This window comes from Ctenopharyngodon idella, chromosome 21 (assembly GCF_019924925.1).
Source record: "Ctenopharyngodon idella isolate HZGC_01 chromosome 21, HZGC01, whole genome shotgun sequence".
NCBI lineage: Eukaryota > Metazoa > Chordata > Actinopteri > Cypriniformes > Xenocyprididae > Ctenopharyngodon > Ctenopharyngodon idella.
Window position 1 is genome coordinate 124714 of NC_067240.1, and position 23525 is coordinate 148238.

Consider the following 23525-nt stretch of genomic DNA (forward strand, 5'->3'; position numbering starts at 1 on the left):
GCAGCTTGGCTTTTCTGAGTGGCCGTCGGAGAAAAAAATTCCAGATACAACGGCTTGCCACTTGGTGGCAGTGTACAGGATGATGCACTAGAGTCCACTGTAGAGGCTGACGTGCATATGCAAGAAAATGCTTTTTGAATAGCTGTCCACTGTAGGGACCTCTATGCGTGAAAGGGTTAAATTAAGATAATGAGTTTGTGCTTTACTGCAAGGTGATAGCTCTGTCCATTTGTCATATTCAGTAGATGTTTTATCCAAAGTAACTTACAAATGAGAAAATCAAAAACCACCTCGAGAGGCAGTAACATGAAAACACTGCAAACCAAAGTTCAGGCTCTTTTTCTCAAAGGTAGACAGAAACTCAGACTCAAAGTCAAAAACATAATAATACATGGATAAATAAGCAAAAAAAAAAAAAAATTATCAATAAAAAATAAACTGATAAAATACTATTTATATTGTAAATAAAAACCTGAATATTTTTTATTTTACAACTTCAATGTCCGTTTCAACCGCGATGACGTTGACGTAGAAACTCCGCCCACCGACGCAGCTGCTTCTGTGCGTGCGCGCTCGCGGCGGCGGAACGAGTGATCGGAGTTGAAGTTCGTGCGATGAGTGTCTCTCTGGATCCCGATCCGTGAATGAGGTTCGGCTCCTTTACAGCTTCTAACGCGCTCCGTAGGCGCGAATATGTGAGTTTGACAGCTGGTAACGGGACAGACGGTCTCGGGTTCAGTTCGATCCGGTGATGCGGTTCGGTTCGGCTCGGCTCGAGTCTCCATGACAACAGAATCAGCGGAGTAAGTAACTTTAGTAAATAAACACAAACACGTTTATCTTCACGGATATATTTATAACCGATCAAGCAGTCGTTGAGGCGACTGAAGCTTCAGAAGGTTGTTTGGATTCTTTAGGGTTTGATTTTTGCTGTTTTGTTGTTGTTTGTGTGCGCGCGCGTGTCCTTTAAGATCCACTTACTGGAAAATCCTGTTTCTGTTTCGCTATGAATCCGGAGGATTTCCCCTCATCCCGCTCTGTTTATGACACACATGAGGCCCGTTTAACTCTGTTTGTCTTGTTCAGACCTGCTCTGACCACTGAATGTTTGCAGCTTCACACATCGCTGTGGTTTGAGTTTGACAGCTTTTATGAAAGTGACAGAAGATTCTCACAGTTCGCCGAACTGAACTAAACTCTGTGTGAGTGTGACTGAATCAGTGAGATTTACTGTCACAAACAGATGTTTTGGGATGAGCTTTATGATATGCTGTAGACTGAAGGACACTGCTGTTGCCGTGATTATTATGGGCTGCTGAGAGTTTCCTCAAGGGTCTTTGACTGCAGCAATGAGTAAAGTAACGCATTACAAGTAACGTGAATTACCTAATTACGTTACTTTTCTAATGTAACGAGCATTGAGCCCCTGCCCCTTTGATCGCTAAAGTGATAGTGCCCTTTGCGGTCGCATCGTGGTGCCCCCGCGTTCCTATTCCCCTCCCCCCCGGAACGCGATTGCACCCCTGCCCTCGCGGAGGTTTGTGCACGCCACTGGTAATGTGAATTAGGTAATCACATTACTTTTTTGATGTAACTGCAAATTACATTCTAATAACACAAATGCATTAATTTACATCCAAAAAATGAGACTGTGCTTTAACTGTAAAATGTAAAAGCTCTCAGTTTGGGTGGATTTGCAGTGCAGGAACTATAGAAGCTTGATTCCACCATGGAATAAAATATAAAAAAGTTTTTATCTCACAATTGTGAGATAAAAATTCATAATTATGAGATAAAGGCCCGGTTTCACAGACAGGACTTAGCCTAAGCCAGGATTAGGTCTTAGTTCAATAAGGGCATTTAAGTAGCTTTTACTGGTGTACATCTTGAGACAAAACAGTGACACTGACATATTTTAAGATATGTCAGTACAAGTTGCTTTCAGTTAAAACAGCTCAAACATGCATTTCAGTCTAGGACTAGCTTAAGCCTTGTCTGTGAAACCAGGGGATAATGTCATAATTGTGAGATAGAAAGTCACAATTAGCTTCTTAATTTTTTATTCTGTGGCAGAAACGAGCTTCCATCAGTAACATCTCAGTACGGTTATTCTCTGGTATCTCTGCGAGCAGCTGTGAGAAAACAGCAGATAACAGCGCTGCCTCGGCCTGATAACAGACGGACACTCGCTTCAGCTGCGCGTGTTTTCTGACCGTTTGTCATGTTGTTGTGAACAGGACTGCAAGCAAATGAAAAGATCAGGAAAGCATTAAAGTCCATGTGAAATATCTGGTTCCAGTAGAGCAGGCTCTTACACCCGTATTAATTGAACGGTGGGCATTAATACGGCGCTTTTGAGGCACTTTTGTCTCTCATTTATATCTCGTCCTTCCTCACTCAGATTGTATCTACAGCTGCGTGACACACATAACTCCAAGATTACTTTATTTAGATGCGCACAAATATTGCATTACGGTGGATATTAATGACAAAAAAATGTGGAAAAGAAGTGTTTTCGAAGTGATCAGAATTGGAGCCACATTTGGAAGTGTCTCATTTCAGATCATGTGGAAAAATCTGGTCTCGTGTATTTTTTGTGCAACACCATCGCATCTCTTCTGTCTTTAGAAAATATGCATTGATGAATCAGGTCAAATAAACGACTTTCTGATGTCACGCCGCATGAGCGTCTACATTCACACATCAGAGTGACGTCTACTGAGCGATCAGAAAGGACAGACGCCATCATTCCTAAACAACAGAAGAACTAGATTAGAGTGAACTGTGTGTGTGAAAGACTGAATTAAACCCTCGAGTTTGTTTTCAACAAGATGTTTATTTTTGAGGGGGTTAATTGTAAGGAAAACTGTTAAGGCCCATTCACACCAAGAATGATAACCATAACTAAATTAGCTGGTTTATTATTAGCGCACTGCAGTTTTGTGGTCTGTCTCTTTAAATGCTTGTGGCTCTTTAAAGCAGGATGGATTCTGATTGGCTGTCAGTGTTTTTATCCTTCATCAGCTGGACAAAAAAATCATTCTGAAAGTGATATTGTTCCTCTGTGTGTTATCATTATAGCTGTGCTGTGGACTCTGATTTTCTTTCACATTTAGAAGGATTTTTAAAACTATATCTTCTCTTCATATATTTTTTAAACTAACGGGCCTTTAGGAGTCTCTCCTGATGAAATAACTTTAAATAGTTTCAGTCAGTTTAACAGCAGCTTTCATGGAAACGTCATTAACTTCTGTCCTACAAGGAAAAACCCAAGAGAGCAGTGATTGTCAATCACACGATTAAATCACGCTAACTCTAATAATATGCACACGCTCTGATGTTTCAGTTCCTGTTTCTGCGTGTTCAGATTCTCCACAGCAGCCTGACGGTAATTCACGCCGTCGTCAGTGTTTTTAAATACGGTTCCACATACTCCGCTTGAGCCGCAGCTGCAGAGCAAACTCTTATTGGTCACTTCACATGTGGTCTCTTCTTCTTTTCACCCGTATAAGAGTCTGGCGAGGGTTAACAGGAGGGTTTATGGGTCAGTTAATATAGCAGACTACTGATCTGTGTCGTTCTCTCTCTCTCTGGCCCTGTTTACAGCTGGTATTAAGATGAGTTTTGGTCGATCGGATCACAAGTAGACGAGGGAGACACATTCCCGTTTACACCTGGTGTTTTAATCCGTCTCTTTTGTCCACTTTTAACCACTCCTGTCCTGATCTCTTCGAGGGGAGGGTCCATGGGTGGGTAAATGTGTGTGTTTTTTCAAATCTTTCGATATAATGGACAAAATAAGCTCGCACAATTTACATATGAACGCGACTGGAGACGACGGAAAAACATACGGAGAGAATCAGCTTTCATTTCTGCTCTGACAGCCACTGATAGTCTGTTAGAAATCAGGAATAGTGAGAGAACATTGAGCTTGGTACGTTTTTCATCTTCAAACCAAACTTGGGTCTTCAGTGAACAACTTTAAATCCCGTCTGGCTAGAGCGCTTCCCATAATGTTAAGCGGGTGGGTCTTTTAGAGGCTGTTTGAACACACTCGACCACATGAGCGTCTACACTATGAAAGCAATCCGGTCGAATGCGTTTTCGACTACCTCTGGAAGTGGTTGAAAGTGGACAAGTTCAAAACGTTTTACACCCCGTTTACACCTGGATTTAGTGTCGTCCACTTGTGATCCGATCGACCAAAACATCTTAATACCAGGTGGAAACGGCCTCTGAAATCACTGAAAGACAAACGTCAGCAGCCTCCATTAATGCTCCTGCATCCAGATCAGACTCGGTCCGTGTTGTTCTCATGATCCAATCGCTCCGTGTCTGTGACACTCCCTGAAGTCTCGTTACAGTCGTTGTAAAGCTTCACTGACCGTCAGAAGGGTCACGACCTTACAGAGCAGCTGATGACAAGTTCTACAGTACTGTAACACGACACACCGACACCTTCATCTCACACTGATCTGGTGCAATTTACCTTTTTCTTACATATGGTTTTTAGCCGTACAGTGTGAATGTGTGTTGTGTTGTGTAAGTGTGTGTGTTGTGCAAGTGTGTGTTGTGTGTGTTTGTGAGTGTGTTTTGTGTGTTGTGTGAGTGTTGTGCAAGTGTGTGTTGTGCAAGCGTGTGTGTGTTTGTTGTGTGTGTCTGTTGTGTGAGTGTTGTGCAAGTGTGTGTGTGTTTGTTGTGTGTGTCTGTTGTGTGAGTGTTGTGCAAGTGTGTGTGTTTGTGAGTGTTGTGTGAGTTTTGTGCACGTGAGTGTGTATAATGAGAGCAGAACATCCAGCAGCAGTTGTCACTGGAGTACGCCCCTCTGTGCAGCGCTCAGGTCAGAGTTCAGCAGGATGTTCGCAGCTCTTTATCACACAATGAAGACAGATAGAGATCAGGGGCATCGAGCTCCAAAACACCTTCAGACGTCACTATGACTGTGTGCTTTACTCAACGTCTTCTGAAGATCATTATTCATGGATAATTATTCCCTTAAACTTGCATTTATATTTAAAACACAACAACTTTACTCATATTTCACCAGGTTGACACTGTTAAAAAAACTCTTTTATGTTGTTGTTGTTGTTGTTTTCAGCCCCGGTAAACAATCTGATAAACGTCTGCTCCAGTTCCAAAGATGAAAGAAAGTCATGTGGGTTTGAAAGGACAGCATGTTTGATGACAGGGTCATTTTAGTATATTACTGTTAAAGATAAAGGATGTGGTTATTGTTTGCTGAGTTTTGCTTTTCAAATTTGTTTCAACTTTTTAATTTCGCTTTTGAACTTGAATGCTGTTTTCCCCAGAAAACGTGTGTTTTAAAGTAAACACTGTGCCTGTTTCTCTCCAGGTGAAACTTGGATGGCTTTGACAACGCTTGTTACCATGGAGACGTCACATGTGAACGGCAACGCCCAGTCAGAGAAACAGGCCAGTAGCGCCGCCCTGCAGGTTCATCTGTACTGCTGCAGAGACGAACCGAGTGCGCTGTCGTATCCGCCCGGAGAATACGTGGCAGAAGAGATCTGCATAAATGCAGCCAAGGAGTGCGGTGAGTGACGGCTGCGCGATTATGACAAGATTCATAACTGAGATTCATACTGATCTGCATCAGTACTTTGTGTGTGTAGTTACTCATCCAGAACAACTGTGTGTGTGTGTGTGTGTGCGATTGCACTTCATTTCCTCATTAAAATATAATAAAGTTAATCATGTATAACTGCTGGTATTTTGCATGTGCAGAAACGGTTTGGCGAGCAGCTCGCATTCTTGCGGCCGACAGACATGAAAGCCGCTCTGAGTGTTTCAGTTGTAATTCAGAGCGAGGCGTCTCCTCTCAAGCGGTTAACAGATGTTATTAGGGTTAAGGTCTGATCACATGAGCCAAATTTCACGGGTAAAAGGTTAAGTCAGTGGTGCAGCGATGTATGAAGTCACTTCAAACCAAGCATCTTTTTGTTGGTGAACACGGTGAATTTGCACAAACAACTTGAACCTGTGTGAGAGAAACCTTTTGCCCGATCGTGTAGATTCCTATTGAAATGACTGGATTTCAACAAGAAACTCATGTGACTTTGCCTCAGCAGAGGCTGTGATTGGATAACTGCACTAACCAGCGGACCAATCACATCGCAGCATCTCAAATGTTGGTTTGGTGGTTCTGAAACGCCTGAATCAAAATCTGTCATCAGAATGATTTGGTTTAATTCCCTCCAGAAGCGTCTCACACGATTGTGTTCCCAAACACCAGCATCCGAACACAAGATCACATGACAGCGTTTATTGTGTTTCGTCTGACGCTTTGAGACCAACTCATTTCTGATGACTTACATTTTTATTACTGATATTTTGTGCCATTTTCCCAGGAAGTGTTGATTTTGTTCTCTTGAATGCATGGGATGAAACGCTGCTTTATTCACAAATGTTTTAAGCCATATTCCAGTTTTGTGCAGAAGTTAAATTTGCAATGGATGGAAACACAGCTAGTGCTACTGTTATATTCTTATAATGTGAGTATTCATTGAGAATAGCAGCTCATGCTAACAGAGCGAATCTTCATTAAAGGGGTCATGAATTGAGAAATCAACTTTTCCTTGAGCTTCTGATATATAAGAGGTCATCGTACTATAAGAATATCCTGTAAGTTTCAGAACTGAAAATTACCTTGTTACTCCAATAAAAGCTTTTATTGACACCAGACCCAGAGAACGACTGATCCTGTCACAGATAGGTGAAACTCCGCCTCCGCAGAAGAAATCAACGCCTACTTCATCATTGCGTTAGCCCCGCCCACTGGTGTGTTAGTGAGATGAGGAGGAGAGAAGAGCGATACAGGACTAAAATAACATCACCTTTCAAAGGATCCTAATGCAGGAATATGGTTATTTATTTTCAACAATGTGAATGTCTCAGTTGAGCTTTATTTATTTGTATTCGGTACATTTCACTGTGGATTCTTTGGTAAATCAATCCCATTTCGGCGCAGGCTTTGCAAACAGACTTTTACGATATGAACTCGACAGTAATGCAACAACATGTGAGTAACTGTGTTCATTCTAATGCCTGATCTGATATTAATGATTCATGTACAGTCACATGATCTTTGTCTGTGTGTCAGTAAATCAAACCAGTGACTAAACGCTCAACTTCACCTTGTTTCTCTTAGTAGGATGAAAATAATCTTATTTAAACAGTGATTAAATTATATATAGAAAGAGATCAAAGAACGCTCCCTTTACAATCGCTGGAGCTGTCAATCAAACAGAGCGAGTTTATCAGTGACTGAGTTCTGGACTCGCACCAAAACTCCCGTTTTATTCAAAGGATCCCTTAGTTATGTCGCTTTTGCACTGTTAGTTAAGATGAAAGCATTCGTTAGTGTGCAGAAATTGAGTTCAATGACGAGATCACTGCTTTCATGAGCTCAACAACATGTCTGTGATCGACTACAATGTTCAACCCTGCAACCTTTCATGCCACGATCTAAATATAATGCAACACTTTTCACGATTAGTTAACCTGGAGAGCTGTAATAGTAAAAATGTGCTAAAAGTTTGAGAGAGTAATACTTAGCTATTTCATATGCAAAGATGTCAGCCAATCACAGCAGTGGGCGTTTACACTGAAGTCTCACAGAGACACGCCCCTTAAAACAGAGCGTTCAAATCAGAGGCTAAAATCAAGGTAGGAAAAATGCCTCTTATTTCTAAATTATGACAATTTTTGATGTAAAAAGCATACTAACATTATAAGTGCACCACAGGAAACATTATAAAACAATAAAACAGCACAGTTCATGACCCCTTTAAACTGCAAACGCTTCACATGCACGCGCATCAAGAATATTATCAGTGCGTGATAACTGAAATTACATCATGACAGTAACATGTTAGCGTGTTCTGAGGGGTGCATGTTACTGCAAGAATGTGGCTAGAGTGTTAATGTAGGCTGGTAAACTTCCTGTTCCCACTTTTACCACTTCCTGTTTACCCATCTAAGTCTTCAGGGTTTAAGTAAGTGTGTGAATGACACACCCTGAACTACTTCCTCTTTTCATTCACTTCCCTCTTTAATGTTGCGGCTCCACCCGTCTGTCCTCATCACAAACACAGTGAGTGTGTTGACAGGTCAGAGGTCACTCAGGTGATGTTTGATGTGAATGTGTGGCAGGTGTCAGTCCCACGTACTGCAGTCTGTTTGGACTCATGAGAGAGCGAGACCGTGTGTGGCTTCCGCCCAATCACATCTTCAAGATGGAGCCCTCGGCCAATGAGACGCTGCTGTTCAGGATCAGGTGAGGATCAGCTTCAGCAGTGGTGCAGCCTGCGTTCATCAGCTCCATCTTAATCCTCTCCGTCTGCAGGTTTTATTTTCCAGGCTGGTACGGCAGCGGCTCAAACTCTGCCCGCAGATACGGGGTCACCAAGAGTTCAGAGGCACCTGTGCTGGATGACATCACAACGGCCTACCTGTTTGCACAGGTGAGGAGAATCCAGATCCACCGACACTGATTTCACAACCGATAACGTGTCTTAAATTAGTCAGTCTTAGTCATTCAGTTAATTAGACAAAACAACATTAATTATTGTTATAATAATATAATGTATGATATAAAATCATATATTGATGTACATGTCGAATGCTGTTTTACTGTTTTTCTCACGAGAAGCAACACTTCTTATCGCCACACGTAATTTGTTGTGCCATGTGTAAATTTCCATCTGTAAACGGTCTCATCCTGTCTGTCCGTCTCTCAGTGGAGGTCAGATTTTCTGAGTGGTGCGGTCAGCGTTCCCATCAGCCTGGAGTTTCAGGAAGAGTGTTTGGGATTGGCTGTTCTTGATATGATGCGTTTGGCCAAAGAAAAAGCCAAGTCACCTGTTGACATCTACAACCACAACAGGTGAGAGCTCAATCATGACCTTTGACCTGCCACTTCCTTGTAGAGTCTGATGGACTAAACTAAACGCTGCTGTCCTCTTGGTTTATTTGCAGTTACAAGTCGTTCCTCCCGAAGAACATGCGAGCGCACATTCAGAATCAGCACTTTGTGACCCGGAAGCGGATCCGCTTCCGCTTCAGGAAGTTCATTCATCAGTTCGGTGCGTGTAAAGCCACGCCACGAGACCTGAAGCTCAAATACGTGGTCAGTCTGGAGACGCTGCAGTCGGCCTTCTACACTGAACGATTTCACGTCAATGAGCCGTCCACAGGGAACGTCACCATCGTCGTCGGCGGAAACCACGGGATCCGGTGGTCTCGAGGAAAAGAGGCGAGAGACCAAGAGGTACGGACATGTGTTTGTGAGCAGGTTTGAGTTTGGCTGGGCTTGTGACATATTTTGCAGACACCTTTATTCAAATATCTAAATTATGGGATTACAGCATGGAGCAGCCATTTTTGCTGTGGCGCCCGCGGAGCAATTGGGGTTTTGAGTTAGGGTTAGTTTATTGTTCATTGACTACTATTAGTATACCATTCATAGGTTTATCTCCCCCAGAAGTGTACATATTGAGCCTCCCAGACACCATCGAAACATTGAGAGCTTCCGCTCAGATCCGTCAATCACTTTCAGATCAACCTATGGCAAGAGTTTGGGGTTTGGCTACGTAGCAGGTGGGGAGTTTGGGGTGTGGCTAGTGTACCATGTAGAGAGTTTGGGGCGTGGCTACTGTAGCAGGTGGAGAGTTTGGGGCGTGGCTGTTGTAACAGGCTGAGAGATTGGGGCGTGGCTATGACTGACATGTTACATTGGAAAAGACATTCAGCTTCGGTTACAAAAGTGCAAGCCAAATTTTGCAACATTTAGACCTTCATCGATTAAACAGGTCATGAACACGTCAAAGCGAACAAGGCTTTGTGATGCTACGAGCTACAATGGATGCTTCAACACCACACAGCATCATCATGCACCCGTTGAGAAAGACAAAAATACCAGTTTATAATGTTTGCTTTGTGTTCAGTGTAGACAGACTCAAACAGTTGTGGTGCAGATACGTTGGATGGGTTTATTATAAGCGAGGTGCTCACATTCGCTCTAGACGGTGTTAGTCTACTCAATCTCTTACTCATGACAGTTATTTGTTCTTATTTTATTACTGACTGTTTACTTGACTTTAATAATGTTTGATAATTCGTTAATGTTTGATAATTAGTTAATAATTAGCTAGGCTAGTAGTTTTTGTGTTGGTATTGGAATCGAAAATTGCGAAATTTCACACGCTGAAGGCGAAGCGCTTCACTTTACGATTGAGAAGACCTGAACTGTGTCTGTCTCTCCCTGTTCAGGATCTGCAGGTTTACTGCGATTTCTCTGACGTCATCGACATCAGTATAAAGCAGGGGACTAAAGACGGATCGGTCGAGAACCGAATCGTCTCAATAAACAGACAGGACAGTCAGACGCTGGTAAGGTACACTCACACAGCATTATGGTCCGTCCTCACATCAGCCGGTGTCTGGAGCGTCTGTCTGTGTCTCTCCACAGGAGCTGGAGTTTCATTCTCTGAGCGAGGCGCTGTCCTTCGTGTCTTTGATCGACGGCTACTACAGACTCACTACAGACACGCATCATTACCTGTGTAAGGAGGTGGCGCCCCCTAGACTGCTGGAGGCCATTCAGATCAACTGCCACGGGCCCGTGTCGTGAGTTCAGATTCACACACTCACACACATGTATATAGGGCCCTATTATTTTAAAAACTGAATTTGGGAAAAAATAAAACATTTTATGGCCATATATGTATATATATACACACATGTAGCCTTTGGAAATGAGTTGTTTTCTTCACTTAGGACGGAGTTTGCCATTAGCCGCTTGCGACGATGTGAAAACCAGCGGGGCGTTTATATCCTGAGGTGCAGCCCTAAAGATTACGACAGGTACTTCCTGTCCTTTGTCGTGGAGGTGAGTGTTTGTTTATGTGGATCCTATCATGGTTTAAGGCTTGAGTCTGGATAAATCCAGAGCAGTTTATCTACACACTAAACAGTCTGTGTCTCATTGCTCTTCTGTGTGTGTGTTTGCAGTACGAGGGTCAGCTGGAGTTCAAACACTGTCTGGTCGTTCGCTCTCATTCTGGCGAGTTTGTGCTGAACGGAGCCAAATGCAGTTTTGCCAGTCTGAGTGAATTACTGCAGCGCTACCAGAAGGAGGCGCTGCGCTCTGACAGACACGTGTTCCAGCTGAGCCGCTGCTGTCCGCCGCGAAGCAAAGGTGAGAGACGCCGCGCCGCAGACGCCTGACTGTAGTCTGAGCTTGAAGTGACGACTGTGTTTGTGTCCAACTCTAGATAAATCCAATCTGCTGGTGTGCAGGAACCAGACCTCTGACGCGCATCTCTCACCTTCTGAGTTCAAACACGTCAACCAGATGATCTTCCACAAGATCCATAAGGAAGATCTGGAGACTGTGAGTCTGAACACACACACACACACACACACACACACACACACTCGGGTTGATGATCATAACAAAAATCAGAATCACAATTAAAGCACGTTTCACTGTAGACTGCATTTTATGAAAGTAAAGGAATGGAATAGAATGCGGCACAATACTAGTTTAATCTCGATTATTGTGTCTTCATAATCATTGGAATCAAAAATGGAAATCTGATTAATTGCACATCCCTAATGCACACATTGCAATCAAACGTCTGGTATCACTGACTTTCTCTTTCTCAGTAAGCACGCAGATCACTTTGTGTTCTCATCGTACCTTTCTCTGTTTCTCAGCTAACATTCTCAGAACGTTCTTCCAGTAATGTTAATAGAACATTTGTTTAAAGTTATCTGGTCTTTAATAATGTTCTCAAAATGTTAGCACAAAAGCATTATTTATACATCAATCATGGAACGTTTTTCTGAAATGTTTTACACCGGATCTACACCAGACGCGTGCGGCGTGTCAAAAGACAATTAAACCCATTCTAATCAGTGATATTGTCTACACTGAATGCGGCGCGATGCATAATTCCCGACAGTAAACGACTATTTCTAAGACTAAGGACTATTTCTGACGTAGTCCAAGTGCTTTGCAACGGTCGGTTTGTCGCGTTCAGTGTAGATACAGTAGCTTTTAGACACGACGCAACGACAGTCACATCTGGTGTAGACACGGTGTTAGTTGGAAGTTCATCTAACATTTTTTAAATGTTACTACTTGTTATAGAGAACATTCAGAAATAACGTTTTTCATAACTTAATGGGAATGTTAGCAAAACGTTCTCAGAACATATTTTTGTTAGGTGGGATTCAGTGTGATGACGTTACTGTATTTTCTTGACTTTCATACGTTCAGAGAGAGAGTTTGGGTCAGGGAATGTTCACGCAGGTCTTCCGCGGCGTCCGGCGAGAGCTCGGTGATTATGGCGAGATCCACAAGATGGACGTAGTGCTGAAGGTTCTGGATAAGAGCCACCGCAACTACACAGAGGTATTGTGGGAAAAACCGAAGGGTCTTTGTCCCTGTTTTGATGAGTTTGATCCGTATGGGACGTGACTGTTTTCCCTCTCTGTGGCAGTCGTTCTTTGAGTCGGCGAGCATGATGAGCCAGCTATCCCACAAACACTTGCTGCTGAACTACGGCGTGTGTGTGTGTGCAGAAGAGCGTGAGTATCTCACACACACAAACACACACACAGTTGTTTTATGAGGTCTGTAAGCGTGTGTGTGTGTCTTCCAGACATCATGGTGCAGGAATATGTGCGCTTCGGCTCTCTGGACACTTACCTGAAGCGCAACCGCAACACCATCAACATCACCTGGAAGCTGGAGGTGGTGAAGCAGCTGGCCTGGGCGCTGCACCACCTGGTAAGAGTCGGAATCACTGCAACCCTAACCCTAACCAACCAGACATCAACATGTGCTTCTGATCCGTAGGAGGAGAAGAACCTGATCCATGGAAACGTCTGCGCCAGGAACGTTCTGGTGACCCGAGAGGAAGACCGAAAGACGGGAACGCCTCCGTTCATTAAACTCAGCGACCCGGGGATCAGCATCACCGTCCAGCCCAGAGAATGTGAGTAAAGTTTGTGTTAGTTAGGCTCAATCCCATTTCTACCCCTTTCCCCACCACTTCGTTTTGCGCGTTCACGTGAAGGGGTAGGGGTGTCTCGATTCTCTTTTGGCTGGAGTGGTAGGGGTAAGGGGAAGGGCCAGATAGCCCTTCAAACGAAGATTTTTCGGGACCACACTTCGAACGAAGCGGTATGAGACATTTCCCTGCATACACAGACTACCGTGCTGCTAGAATGCGTGCAGTGATCATGGTAGTGATATTTCCACTCAGGATCGATCACTTATGTGTTACCTGGCTGCCAGTTTCTCCATAGCTTGCTAAACACGCTATTTGAATGATGTGAACACAAATGAGTAATACAGTTAAAAGAAATATCCTGTCATCCTTCATAGCGCCGTCGCTATTTACATCTCGTATCGTATGTAAACTCTTGCATTACCAAGGCAACAACTGACTCATTTGTATTACTTTGCAAAGAGCAGCACCACAGTAAAAACGAAACCATATCCGTACTGGCCGGCTCGGCACGGAATGGAACGGTTAAACAAACAGCTTGGCCCGATGGAAAAAAGGCTTCACCAGTCTTGGGAAACTCGAAGGCTCATACGTTTTCGAACTGAAACCGAGCGCCGTCCAAAATACATCTATAAACACGTGACGTTTGTTCATTTAACTCACACCTGACAATGTTCTGTCCGCAGTTCTGCTGGACCGTATCCCGTGGGTTCCTCCAGAGTGTGTGAAGGACGGCAAGGACTTGAGTTTGGCAGCGGATAAGTGGAGTTTCGGCACCACACTGTGGGAGATCTACTGCGGCGGAGAACATCCGCTCGCCGCCTACGACGCCTGCAAGGTGAAGCAGACAGCCGAAGCGTCTCTGTGTGCCGCGTGTTGTTGACTGGAGTTAATGCTCTTGTGTGTCCTGCAGAAGCTGCTGTTTTATGAGGACAAGCACCAGCTTCCAGCTCCTAAATGGACTGAACTGGCCAGTGTGATCAACAGCTGCATGGACTACGAGCCGCTGCACCGACCCTCGTTCAGAGCTGTCATCCGAGACCTCAACAGCCTCTTCACCCCAGGTGAGCGCTAGTCACATGCGCCACAGCATGAGACGCTAGTGCAGTCCATCATACCTCTGTCTTCTGTGTTCCTCAGACTATGAGCTGTTGGTGGAGAGCGAGACGCTTCCCAGCAGGAATCGGCCTTTAGGTTTCGCTGGAGCCTTTGAGAATCAGGATCCCACTCAGTTTGAGGCCAGACACCTGATCTTCCTCCAGCTGCTGGGGAAGGTGAGCCATCATCATCATCATCATCATCACTCACCTTTACTGTTTCAGCCCCCGTTACTCCCGCCTGTCTGTCCGTCTGCAGGGGAACTTTGGCAGCGTGGAGAAGTGCCGCTACGACCCGCTGCAGGACAACACGGGCGAGGTCGTCGCCGTCAAGAAGCTGCAGCACAGCACGGCTGAGCACCTGCGTGACTTCGAGCGAGAAATCGAGATCCTGCGATCACTGCAGCACGAGAACATCGTCAGATACAAGGGAGTGTGTTACAGCGCAGGTGAGTGCCTGGACTAGAGCATGCTGGTCCTGAAGCGGCGACGCACGTCTCTCTCTTGATTCCCTCTCTGTCTGTCTGTCTGCAGGTCGTAAGAACTTGCGGCTGGTCATGGAGTATCTGCCGTTTGGTAGTTTGAGAGATTATCTTTTGAAAAACAAAGAGCGTTTCAACCACATGAAGCTCCTGCTGTACGCGTCTCAGATCTGCAAGGTAAGGTTTCACACACTCACACACACACACACACACACGTTAAAGATTTATTAAGAACATCTGTGAGCGTGACGTGTGTCCGTCCGTGTGTTTGTTTAGGGGATGGACTACCTCGCATCGAAGCGCTACGTCCATCGAGACCTGGCTACGCGAAACATTCTGGTGGAGAGTGAGTTTCACGTCAAGATCGGAGACTTTGGCCTGACTAAAGTCCTTCCTCAGGATAAGGAGTATTACACGGTCCGTGAGCCAGGCGAAAGCCCCATATTCTGGTGAGCAGATTCACAAAAGATTCATTCGTCATCAGATGTTGATTTCTGAATTTGATTCAGCATTATTGGTGTCTTTTGTGTTGATGATGTGTCTGATGATGATGTGTTTGATGAAGGTATGCCCCGGAGTCTTTGACCGAGAGCAAGTTCAGCGTGGCGTCAGACGTCTGGAGTTTTGGAGTCGTTCTCTATGAACTCTTTACATACAGTGACAAAAGCTGCAGCCCTCCAGCTGTAAGTGACGAGGATCTTCAGTCTTGATGCTTATTTGTTTGTGATCATCTCATAAGCCGCGTTTCCATTGCAGGAATTTTCCCCAGGAGCTAGGGACTTTAGGGTGGTACTCAGTGTGTTTCGACCACAGATACTAGGGTCTAAATGAAGTTCTGTGTAAAAAAATTCCCCCTCAGAAAGTCCCTGCTCACAAGGTAGTACTTTTTCAAAGTTCAGGAACTTTCGGGGGTGGGAATTGGGCACTGAACATGCTGATTGGTGGAGTTCACGTAGCATTTTATTTCAACCACCATTTTTTAAAGCTTGTTGCGGTGCGTGCAGTAAGAGTTGTTTGCTATTCGAACCAACAATGGAGTTTAAAAAATATGACCGATGGACTGACGACGAGGTTCAGGCTTTATTAAGCTTATATGCAGAGAACAAAATCTAGCGGGAACTGTAAAGTCGCGCGCAATTCACCATCACCGGACTTAAACTTCACGGTACTTTAGATTGCGATGGAAACGCAGACAGCAACAGGTCTGGGGGAAAAAAAGTTCCTGGGACAAATTGTTCCAGGTAATTTCGGTGGAAAAGCGGCTATGATGTGAAAGTTACCAGAAGACAGGTATATTTTAGGGACAATCAAAGTAAATCACCAGCGGTCACATTAACAGGGTCTATACTATACAAGACACAACGACACATACGGTAGTCATAATAATACAGTGTGAAAAACACTTAATATTCAGTGCTATTATTGATCTAACTGCACTGACACTCAATCAGATGACAAAACCTGAACTGAATTGATCTGAATAATGACTCTATTGTCTTCTGTTAAGCTTCTTTACTGCTGAATTTGAGTTTGACTCATATTTGATGAAGTTTCATCATTGATTTATTACTGTGAAGCTGCTTTGAAACGATCTGGACTCTATAAAGAGTTGCAGAATGAAGCTGACTGGACTGGAAACAAAGCCTAGCATAATAGTGACGTGTCGTGGTGTTTCTGTTTCAGGTGTTTATGGAGCAGATGGGTGAGGACAAACAGGGTCAGATGATCGTTTATCACCTGATCGATCTGCTCAAGCGGAACTACCGTCTGCCACCTCCGGATGGGTGTCCTGCTGAGGTAAAGCCACCAGAACCTCAATCGAACACTCTTACAAATAAAGCCTCGATGAAGAACCTTTAACTTCCACAGAACCTTTCCATTGCGCTAGAGCAGTGATCTCAGTTCCTGGAGGGCTCTTTAGATGATCAAGTTCTTTACATAAAAGTGAACTGAAAGGTTCTTTGGGGAACAAAATATGGTTCTTCTAAGGCAGGCATGGGCAAACTCGGTCCTGAAGGGCCGCTGTCCCTGTAGAGTTTAGCTCCAACCCTAATCAAACACACCTGAACCAGCTAATCAAGGTCTTCAAGATTACAGGCAGGTGAGTTTCATCAGGGTTGCAGAGTTTGGACACCCCTGTTCTAAGGCATCACTGCATAACCCCCCCCCTTAGGAACGTTTATTTTTAGGAGTGTAACCAACCGGCCCAGAGCAGAGATACTTGACGCACGTCTCTTTTGCAGATTCACTCATTGATGAAGGAGTGTTGGGCGGCAGAACCGAGCGATCGGCCCACGTTCAAAGGTCTCGCTCAGAGAGTCAACGCCATCCAGGACAGCAGGTGCGTCTGACGAGCAGGAGAACATCTAACGCTTGAACCACAGAGCTGTTCTGTGTCTGTGGCCTTCAGTATCGTGTGGCCTTCCTTCAGTGTTTCTTGTTTTTCCTCTGGAATTCTGGGATGCTGCATGTTCTTTCACTATCAGGGGTTTTCAAACTTTCTTGCAGGTGTTTATGTTCATTTCTAATGACCATTCATTCAGCGGGAGTACAACACATTATAAAGACGCAAACCATGTTATTAAATAATTCTTTTTAACTTTATTTTCAATTCAGTTTGTAAGTATTTGTATGTTGTTGTTTTCTCTCCATTTTTTCATGAATTCCAGTTTGAAAATCCCTGGATGAACTGAACTTTCTCTAGAAGATCAGAAACACTTCTGCTGTTTTAGAGGCAGAAGTTTGTGTCCAGTATGGCGATCCAGACGCGTGCGGACGCTAGTGTTCATGGGAGATAGCCTATTAGACTGAAATGTCCTGCAGTGTGTCTTTAAAGGGCATGTTTGTGTACAGTAATTATGCATGCAGCCTCATATTCATTTGTAATATTAGTACATTTACAGCTTGTGTGTGTGACGTTCAGATCAGAGTTTGTGGTGCGTCAGTTTGACGTCCTGAAGAGCGAAATACTGTGACAGTGTGTGTAAATCTGAGTGAGTTTATCACTAAAATATGGAAATCCTGTGAAAACGTCACATCAGCACCTGCTAATAATCACCATATTTTTAGAATGTTTTTTTTCTCCGTGTACTCGTTTCTGATTAGGGATGTCCCGAGCCGATATCAAGGATCAGTATCGGGGCTGATAAAGCATGTTTTTAACTGATCGGTATTGGCTATCCTAAACCCGATCCTTTATTTTACATCAGCTGTCACGCAGATGTCGTGCAATAGGGGGCGGTGTGCAGCTTCAAGAGGGTTCGCCAACCTCCATTAAAAGGAAAAGAAGAAGCTCAAATGTGCGTGTGTAAATGAGGTCTGTTCTAGCGTGTCACACGCACATTCGAGCTTCCATGTTTGGCATATTTGACGCGCACTTTTGTAACAAATCACTTGGAAGTCATTTATTAACTTTTTTATTAACATTTATTTTTATCTTCCGTCAGACTGAGACGTCGTGTCCTAAAGCACTGCTATCAAGAGTTCCTTCACTGAAAAGTGAAGCAAAAGCATTTCAGTCGCCCCCTGGTGGTTGGCCGCAGTATAGGTCAAAAACCCTGCCCTCTCCATGTACACAAATGGGACGCGAGCCAAACCAAAAAAAATCCAATTACACTTAAAATAATTTTTTTCCAAAGATGGTTTCAGTCATTTTAGGTATTTCTTATCATGCAGATGCATGTTCAAGTGTTTGTTTTTCCAGTAAGTTTGGTTTCATTTAGTTGTTTGACACTATAAAAATGGGGTGCAACATCATGATTGACAGCTGTGCTTGCGAATGAGTCTGCAGAAGCGGGAGTGTGGGCGGGACCTCGATACCACGGCTCCACTACTGCACAGACTCAGGCTCCGAACGACGTTATCACAATGACCAGTCCTGGAATATTTTGGCTTCATTTTTCTGCAGTGGAAGGAAGCAGAGACGCGACTGACATACTGGCATTCTGACGCCGCAAGCTTCATGCTTTCTAACCTTATCTCCATTTTTTTTTTTCTTTTTGTTGCAATTATTATGCTTATTGTAAATATAAAATACAAACATTTTATTTCAGTGGTCCCATATTCATTTTCAATGTTAGGGTTAGAGATTTTAGCTGCACAACAGAAACCTTCCAGATCATTTCATCATTTAATCTCAATCCTCACACTGGATCTTTCTCTCGTTTCTCCTGCATGGGCTTTTATTGAGCTTTTACTGAATCAGTGTGATTGCACTAAATGATTGTGTTTTATAATAATTATTATTGCATTTATTTGTGATATTTTTGTGAGGTACACTGGTGTACTGAAGTTAAACAAATGTCCCAAAGACACAAGTGATGTCTACTTTTCTTAATATAAGATCAAGTTAATAAAACCATTTTGCAAATAACTGTTTTATTTGTCGTCAGTGTGTGTGTGTGTGTGTGTGTGTGTGTAGAATGTCAGTGCTTAAGGATTTTTGATTTGAGAAATGAAATCATTATATGATCCCTGCCATCTCTAGACTGAACGTCCGCGTGCACAATAACGTGGTTTATATGAATTTAGCGAGACTTTAGCAACATTCCAAGACTACACTAACAGATGAACATACAAAAATACCAAAGTCACTTTAAGAGTGTTATTCTATAGTCTTTGTCTATACTGAGTTAAATGACTCATGATCAATTTTAAAACGCAAGTTTAAAACATTCTGAGGCGAGTTTAAAACGAAACCGTTATTTTAAAACGCGGAAAGCGTGTCACGTGACACTTCGCAGTCACAAGGCTTGTTCGCGATGCGCAGAACGATCGGCGTGTGACATCAAAGTACCGCGAGAGCTATTAGAGAGATACGACTCCTTATGCTTTTGAATCGCTCTCGCGGTACTTTGATCGTTCTGCGCAGCACCGGTGCATCTCGAAGAAGCCTACATATAGATTTTGTAATTTTTTTCTTTTTATTCATAATATTCAAATGGATTATAAAATAACTGATATTCCAATTAAGCACATCTATTTAGGTAATTGGGTTTACACAAATTCATCTACCTCTCTTAAAAACAAAAGTGTGTAGCTGGTGAACTGAAGGATTATAAAATTCGGTCTGTTTGCATGCACAATGTGTGTTTGATGTGAATAAAACACCCAGTCAGTTTTGAAAAGTTAGACCTATTTCAATTATTAAATGGGCATCGGTTTATATTTTGACAAACTACCTGTTTTTGAATCTATTCATTTCTATTTAAATGTCTGAAACATAAAATTGATATTATGTGGTTGATAAAATAAAAAAAAAACCGCGCGAAAGCAGATTTGACTTTGTGACTGATGACGCACTGAATGTTCTAATCACAGCGCGGAAGAGTTAAAAGTACATCGAATATTTCTGCACGGCGGCAGCAAAAACACTCGCGTCTTACCTTTCGATACTGCAAATGTGGCTGTGCGATCAGGATTAATACCGGTGAAGCTTCTGATTGTCATTTACATTCGGCTCCAGCCAGGATTCATTGATTCCTGTTTGATTATGTTTTCTCATTTGAATATTCTAATTTAGCGTAGCACGTCACTCACGCGAGATCTGCTTTTGAAATATATTTTTCCCCTCAGTCACAAACCGCATTCGACAACTTACACAAATTAAATAACCTTTAAAATAATTTTAGAAATAAATATGGAAAAAGAAAAAAGCATGTTGAAACACAAAACTTTATTTCAAGTTGTTTCAGCGGCCTTGAAACAGGGTGTGTCTCGATCTTCCGAGGTCGTGAATCAGTACATCGTGTAGTTCGGACACTGGTAAGGACAGAAGGACCCTGTCCTCATTGTCAACATCACTGCTATTTATGAACAACAGCAGAACTGATATCTTTCTGATATTATTTTTTAAAGTACAGTATGATAAATACTTTGCTTGTTACATACACTCTAAAAAATGCTGGGTTAAAAACAACCCAAGTTGGGTTGAAAATGGACAAACCCAGCGGTTGGGTTAAATGTTTGATCAACCTGCTGGGTAGTTTTATTTAACTGAACTATTGTTTAAAAATTACTATATTGCTCACTTGAACCCAAAATATGTTGGAAATTGAAAATCAGACACAGGCTAATTACTAAAGGCAACAATAATCAAAAGGTGAACATTTATTAATAAGCAATTTAATAAATGTTTATTGTTTAATTATTATTCATTAAACTTATTAATAAATGTTCATTTCCAACTAATTTTGGGTTCATTTTAAGCAAGAAATACAGTCATTTTTAAACAATAGTTGAGTTAAATGAAACTACCCAGCAGGTTAGGCAAACATTTAACCCAACCGCTGGGTTTGTCCATTTTCAACCCATTTCAGCTGTAAATAAATGTTTGCTAGATTATGTTCACTATGTCTAGCAATGTATGTTTATGCTGAAATATAATTAAATAATGGTTTGTATTTTAAAAAGCATCTATCACTTGTCATTATGTTCAGTGCTTCAGAATACGCCCTGGTTTTCACGATGCATTGAGGGAATTTTTAGGGAGCGACAGTTTCGGTGCACTGGTAGGAATTTGAGATTAAAACAGCACTTAAAATGGCCGACTCCCTAATCAGTGCCCTGACTAGTGAACTAGGGAGCTGATTGAGACACATCCCAAATCTCCTCATTAAAGTCATCATGAAATCAAAATGGACCATTCTTGTTTTTTTTTTTTTGTTTTTTTGTTTTTACAGAATATTGCAGTGTTTAAACTAAATTATGTATCATTATTGTTTTCAATCAAGTGTCTCATAATCTTGAATCAGAATATCTTCTCCAACGAGGGCGGGGCAACCTGTCACTCACATGAGATCCACCAATAGCAAACCACAACCATCCAATCAATTCCCCACAGACAAAATCAAGCCCCGCCCTACATTTGTTCTTGTTTGAGAAGCGTTTCACTCGGATATACGACACAATAGAAAAGAAAAGAACATCTAAACACTCAGAAATCTGAAGAAAAACCTTCTAACGAGAGGATCGACTGATTCCTGATTAATTTTGACATTCAATCTCTGGGACCTTCGAAAGATCCATGTTCTTGTTTGGACTGATTTATGCGTTTAAACTTCGAGCACAATTTATTGCTTTATTATAAACCATATTTTCATCCGATGAGCCGCTTCAGTTCTGATAAACATTGACAATGAAACACTTTCATTCACAACAGAAGAATTGTTTATTCTGATTAATACTGTAACGAGGTGGTTTTACTGCGGTACAGCAGAGTAAAATCATGGCTCTCATGGCGTTTGCCTTTATTCATTTGGAGATTCTTGTGTATTCATGAATCATTGGCAGTAAAACATGAAAGTTGCAATCAAGACGTTGACGTTTATTAATGAGGTCAAAGGAAATAAATACAAATGAAAGCAGTGGGACGGATCTAACAGTTCAGTGTGAGTCCTTCATCATCATCATCATCAGTGATTCTCAGCACAGGCGACCGATGTCGTTTTTCGTGCAGCCCTGATTACAGCACATTCCCGCCAGTCCCAGAGAGAAGTTCCTCTTGCTCCGGTCAGGACGGGGCCAGTTCGCGCTCGGCTCCCCGTCCGCAGCCGTCTGTACGACCCGCAGCAGCTCTGAGAGAGACGAGAAGAGCGGGACACCTTCATCCGGGCCCGGCGCAGCGTCCCGGTCCAGATACGAGTCCAGGAGCCAGTGACCTCCGAGACAAACACAAACATGAACACAAATACAGCTTCAAAAAGAGAGTTTTCACAGTAGAACCACCATTTCTAAAAGAACCATTTTTCTCTTACTGTGTGAAGAACATTTTAATAATATAAAGAACCTTTTGTGAAATGGGAAGGTTCTAAAGAAGCCTTATTTAGTGATATTTCTAAAATCTATAGAACGTTTAATCAAACAGCTGTAAACAGTGATTCCTGTACGACATTATTGTCATTGATTATTGTATCATATTGATATATTATTAGAGCTCATTGCTCTAGAATTCATATTCTTGAATGTTTATCCATACTGAAATATAGACTAAGGAACATGGATTTTTGTCTTGTAATAGGATAAATGTATATTTTACACTGAAAGGTGAGCTGTTTAAATAAGCCACAGCTTCTAATATCTCCGGGTTTTTTATTCAAACACTGATGATCATAATGATGATGATGAAGTACATACTGAGGCGGTTATTGTTATTTTAGTATCATCAAGAGACCGTTATTTATATTTTTTAATAAAGCCTACTGAATTAGTTTTTATTTTTGTATTTTCCATTTTAATTTTAGTGAAAATTTACGTAATTCTGTTTTTGTTCATTTTTATTAGTTATTGTTTTTCTAAACATATCTACATCGGGTTTTTTTTTCTTCAGTTTTTGTTATTTTTAGTACATCAAGTTAAACTAAACGTAAATGTGAAATGTTGCTTTGGCAACTTTTAAGTTTATGTTAATTCATTTTATTTCAAATAACGATTTTTTTGTAGTTTTACTTTTAGTTAACTATAATAGCCCTGGTAAAGAAGATGATGATGGTGATGAAGTACATACTGTGAGGTGTGTCGGATCTCCTCCACCGGGATCCTCCGCACGTGAAGATCACGGCTCTGATGAACTCGCGCCCGCACAGTTTCACTCCGAAGTCTCTCGGTAAATCCGCCCGCTCCGCGCGCTCACACACACACACGCTGCACACACACACCAGCACAACAGCCGAAAACACTCGAAACATCGTCAAGAACATTAATGTGATTTTATAAAAGAAAAACCGCTGAAGTTTCTCGAGCTGCTGGTTTCTGATGATTCTCTATCAGTTCACGGAGACTTTATACGAACTCGGACTGACGTCACTGACGCGCGCGCGCACGCTGACTGATAAACATCACCGAATTCTTTTCTACATCAATAACACCGACAGATCTTACTGATATAGATTATTATGGATATTACTCAC

General features: G+C 42.4%; 2 protein-coding genes across 2 annotated transcripts; one reads left to right on the top strand and one right to left on the bottom strand.

The window, feature by feature from the left end:
- The first annotated feature begins 553 nt into the window (after positions 1-553).
- On the top strand, positions 554-18991 carry jak2a (Janus kinase 2a). Its single transcript, XM_051878731.1, has 24 exons — positions 554-803; positions 5354-5554; positions 8173-8296; positions 8366-8483; positions 8760-8905; positions 8998-9289; positions 10291-10410; positions 10490-10647; positions 10798-10909; positions 11032-11218; positions 11295-11413; positions 12305-12439; positions 12528-12615; positions 12690-12817; positions 12887-13025; positions 13727-13878; positions 13954-14104; positions 14181-14314; positions 14397-14586; positions 14672-14796; positions 14896-15068; positions 15185-15302; positions 16303-16416; positions 16863-18991. The coding sequence occupies exons 2-24, from the start codon at positions 5365-5367 to the stop codon at positions 16968-16970; spliced, it is 3321 nt and encodes a 1106-aa protein (XP_051734691.1). The 5' UTR covers positions 554-803; positions 5354-5364; the 3' UTR covers positions 16971-18991.
- Positions 18992-21763: 2772 nt separating this feature from the next.
- On the bottom strand, positions 21764-23412 carry rln1 (relaxin 1). Its single transcript, XM_051878319.1, has 2 exons — positions 23123-23412; positions 21764-22277 (listed from the first exon to the last, which is right to left on the bottom strand). The coding sequence occupies exons 1-2, from the start codon at positions 23313-23315 to the stop codon at positions 22042-22044; spliced, it is 429 nt and encodes a 142-aa protein (XP_051734279.1). The 5' UTR covers positions 23316-23412; the 3' UTR covers positions 21764-22041.
- Between the last annotated feature and the right edge of the window lie 113 nt (positions 23413-23525).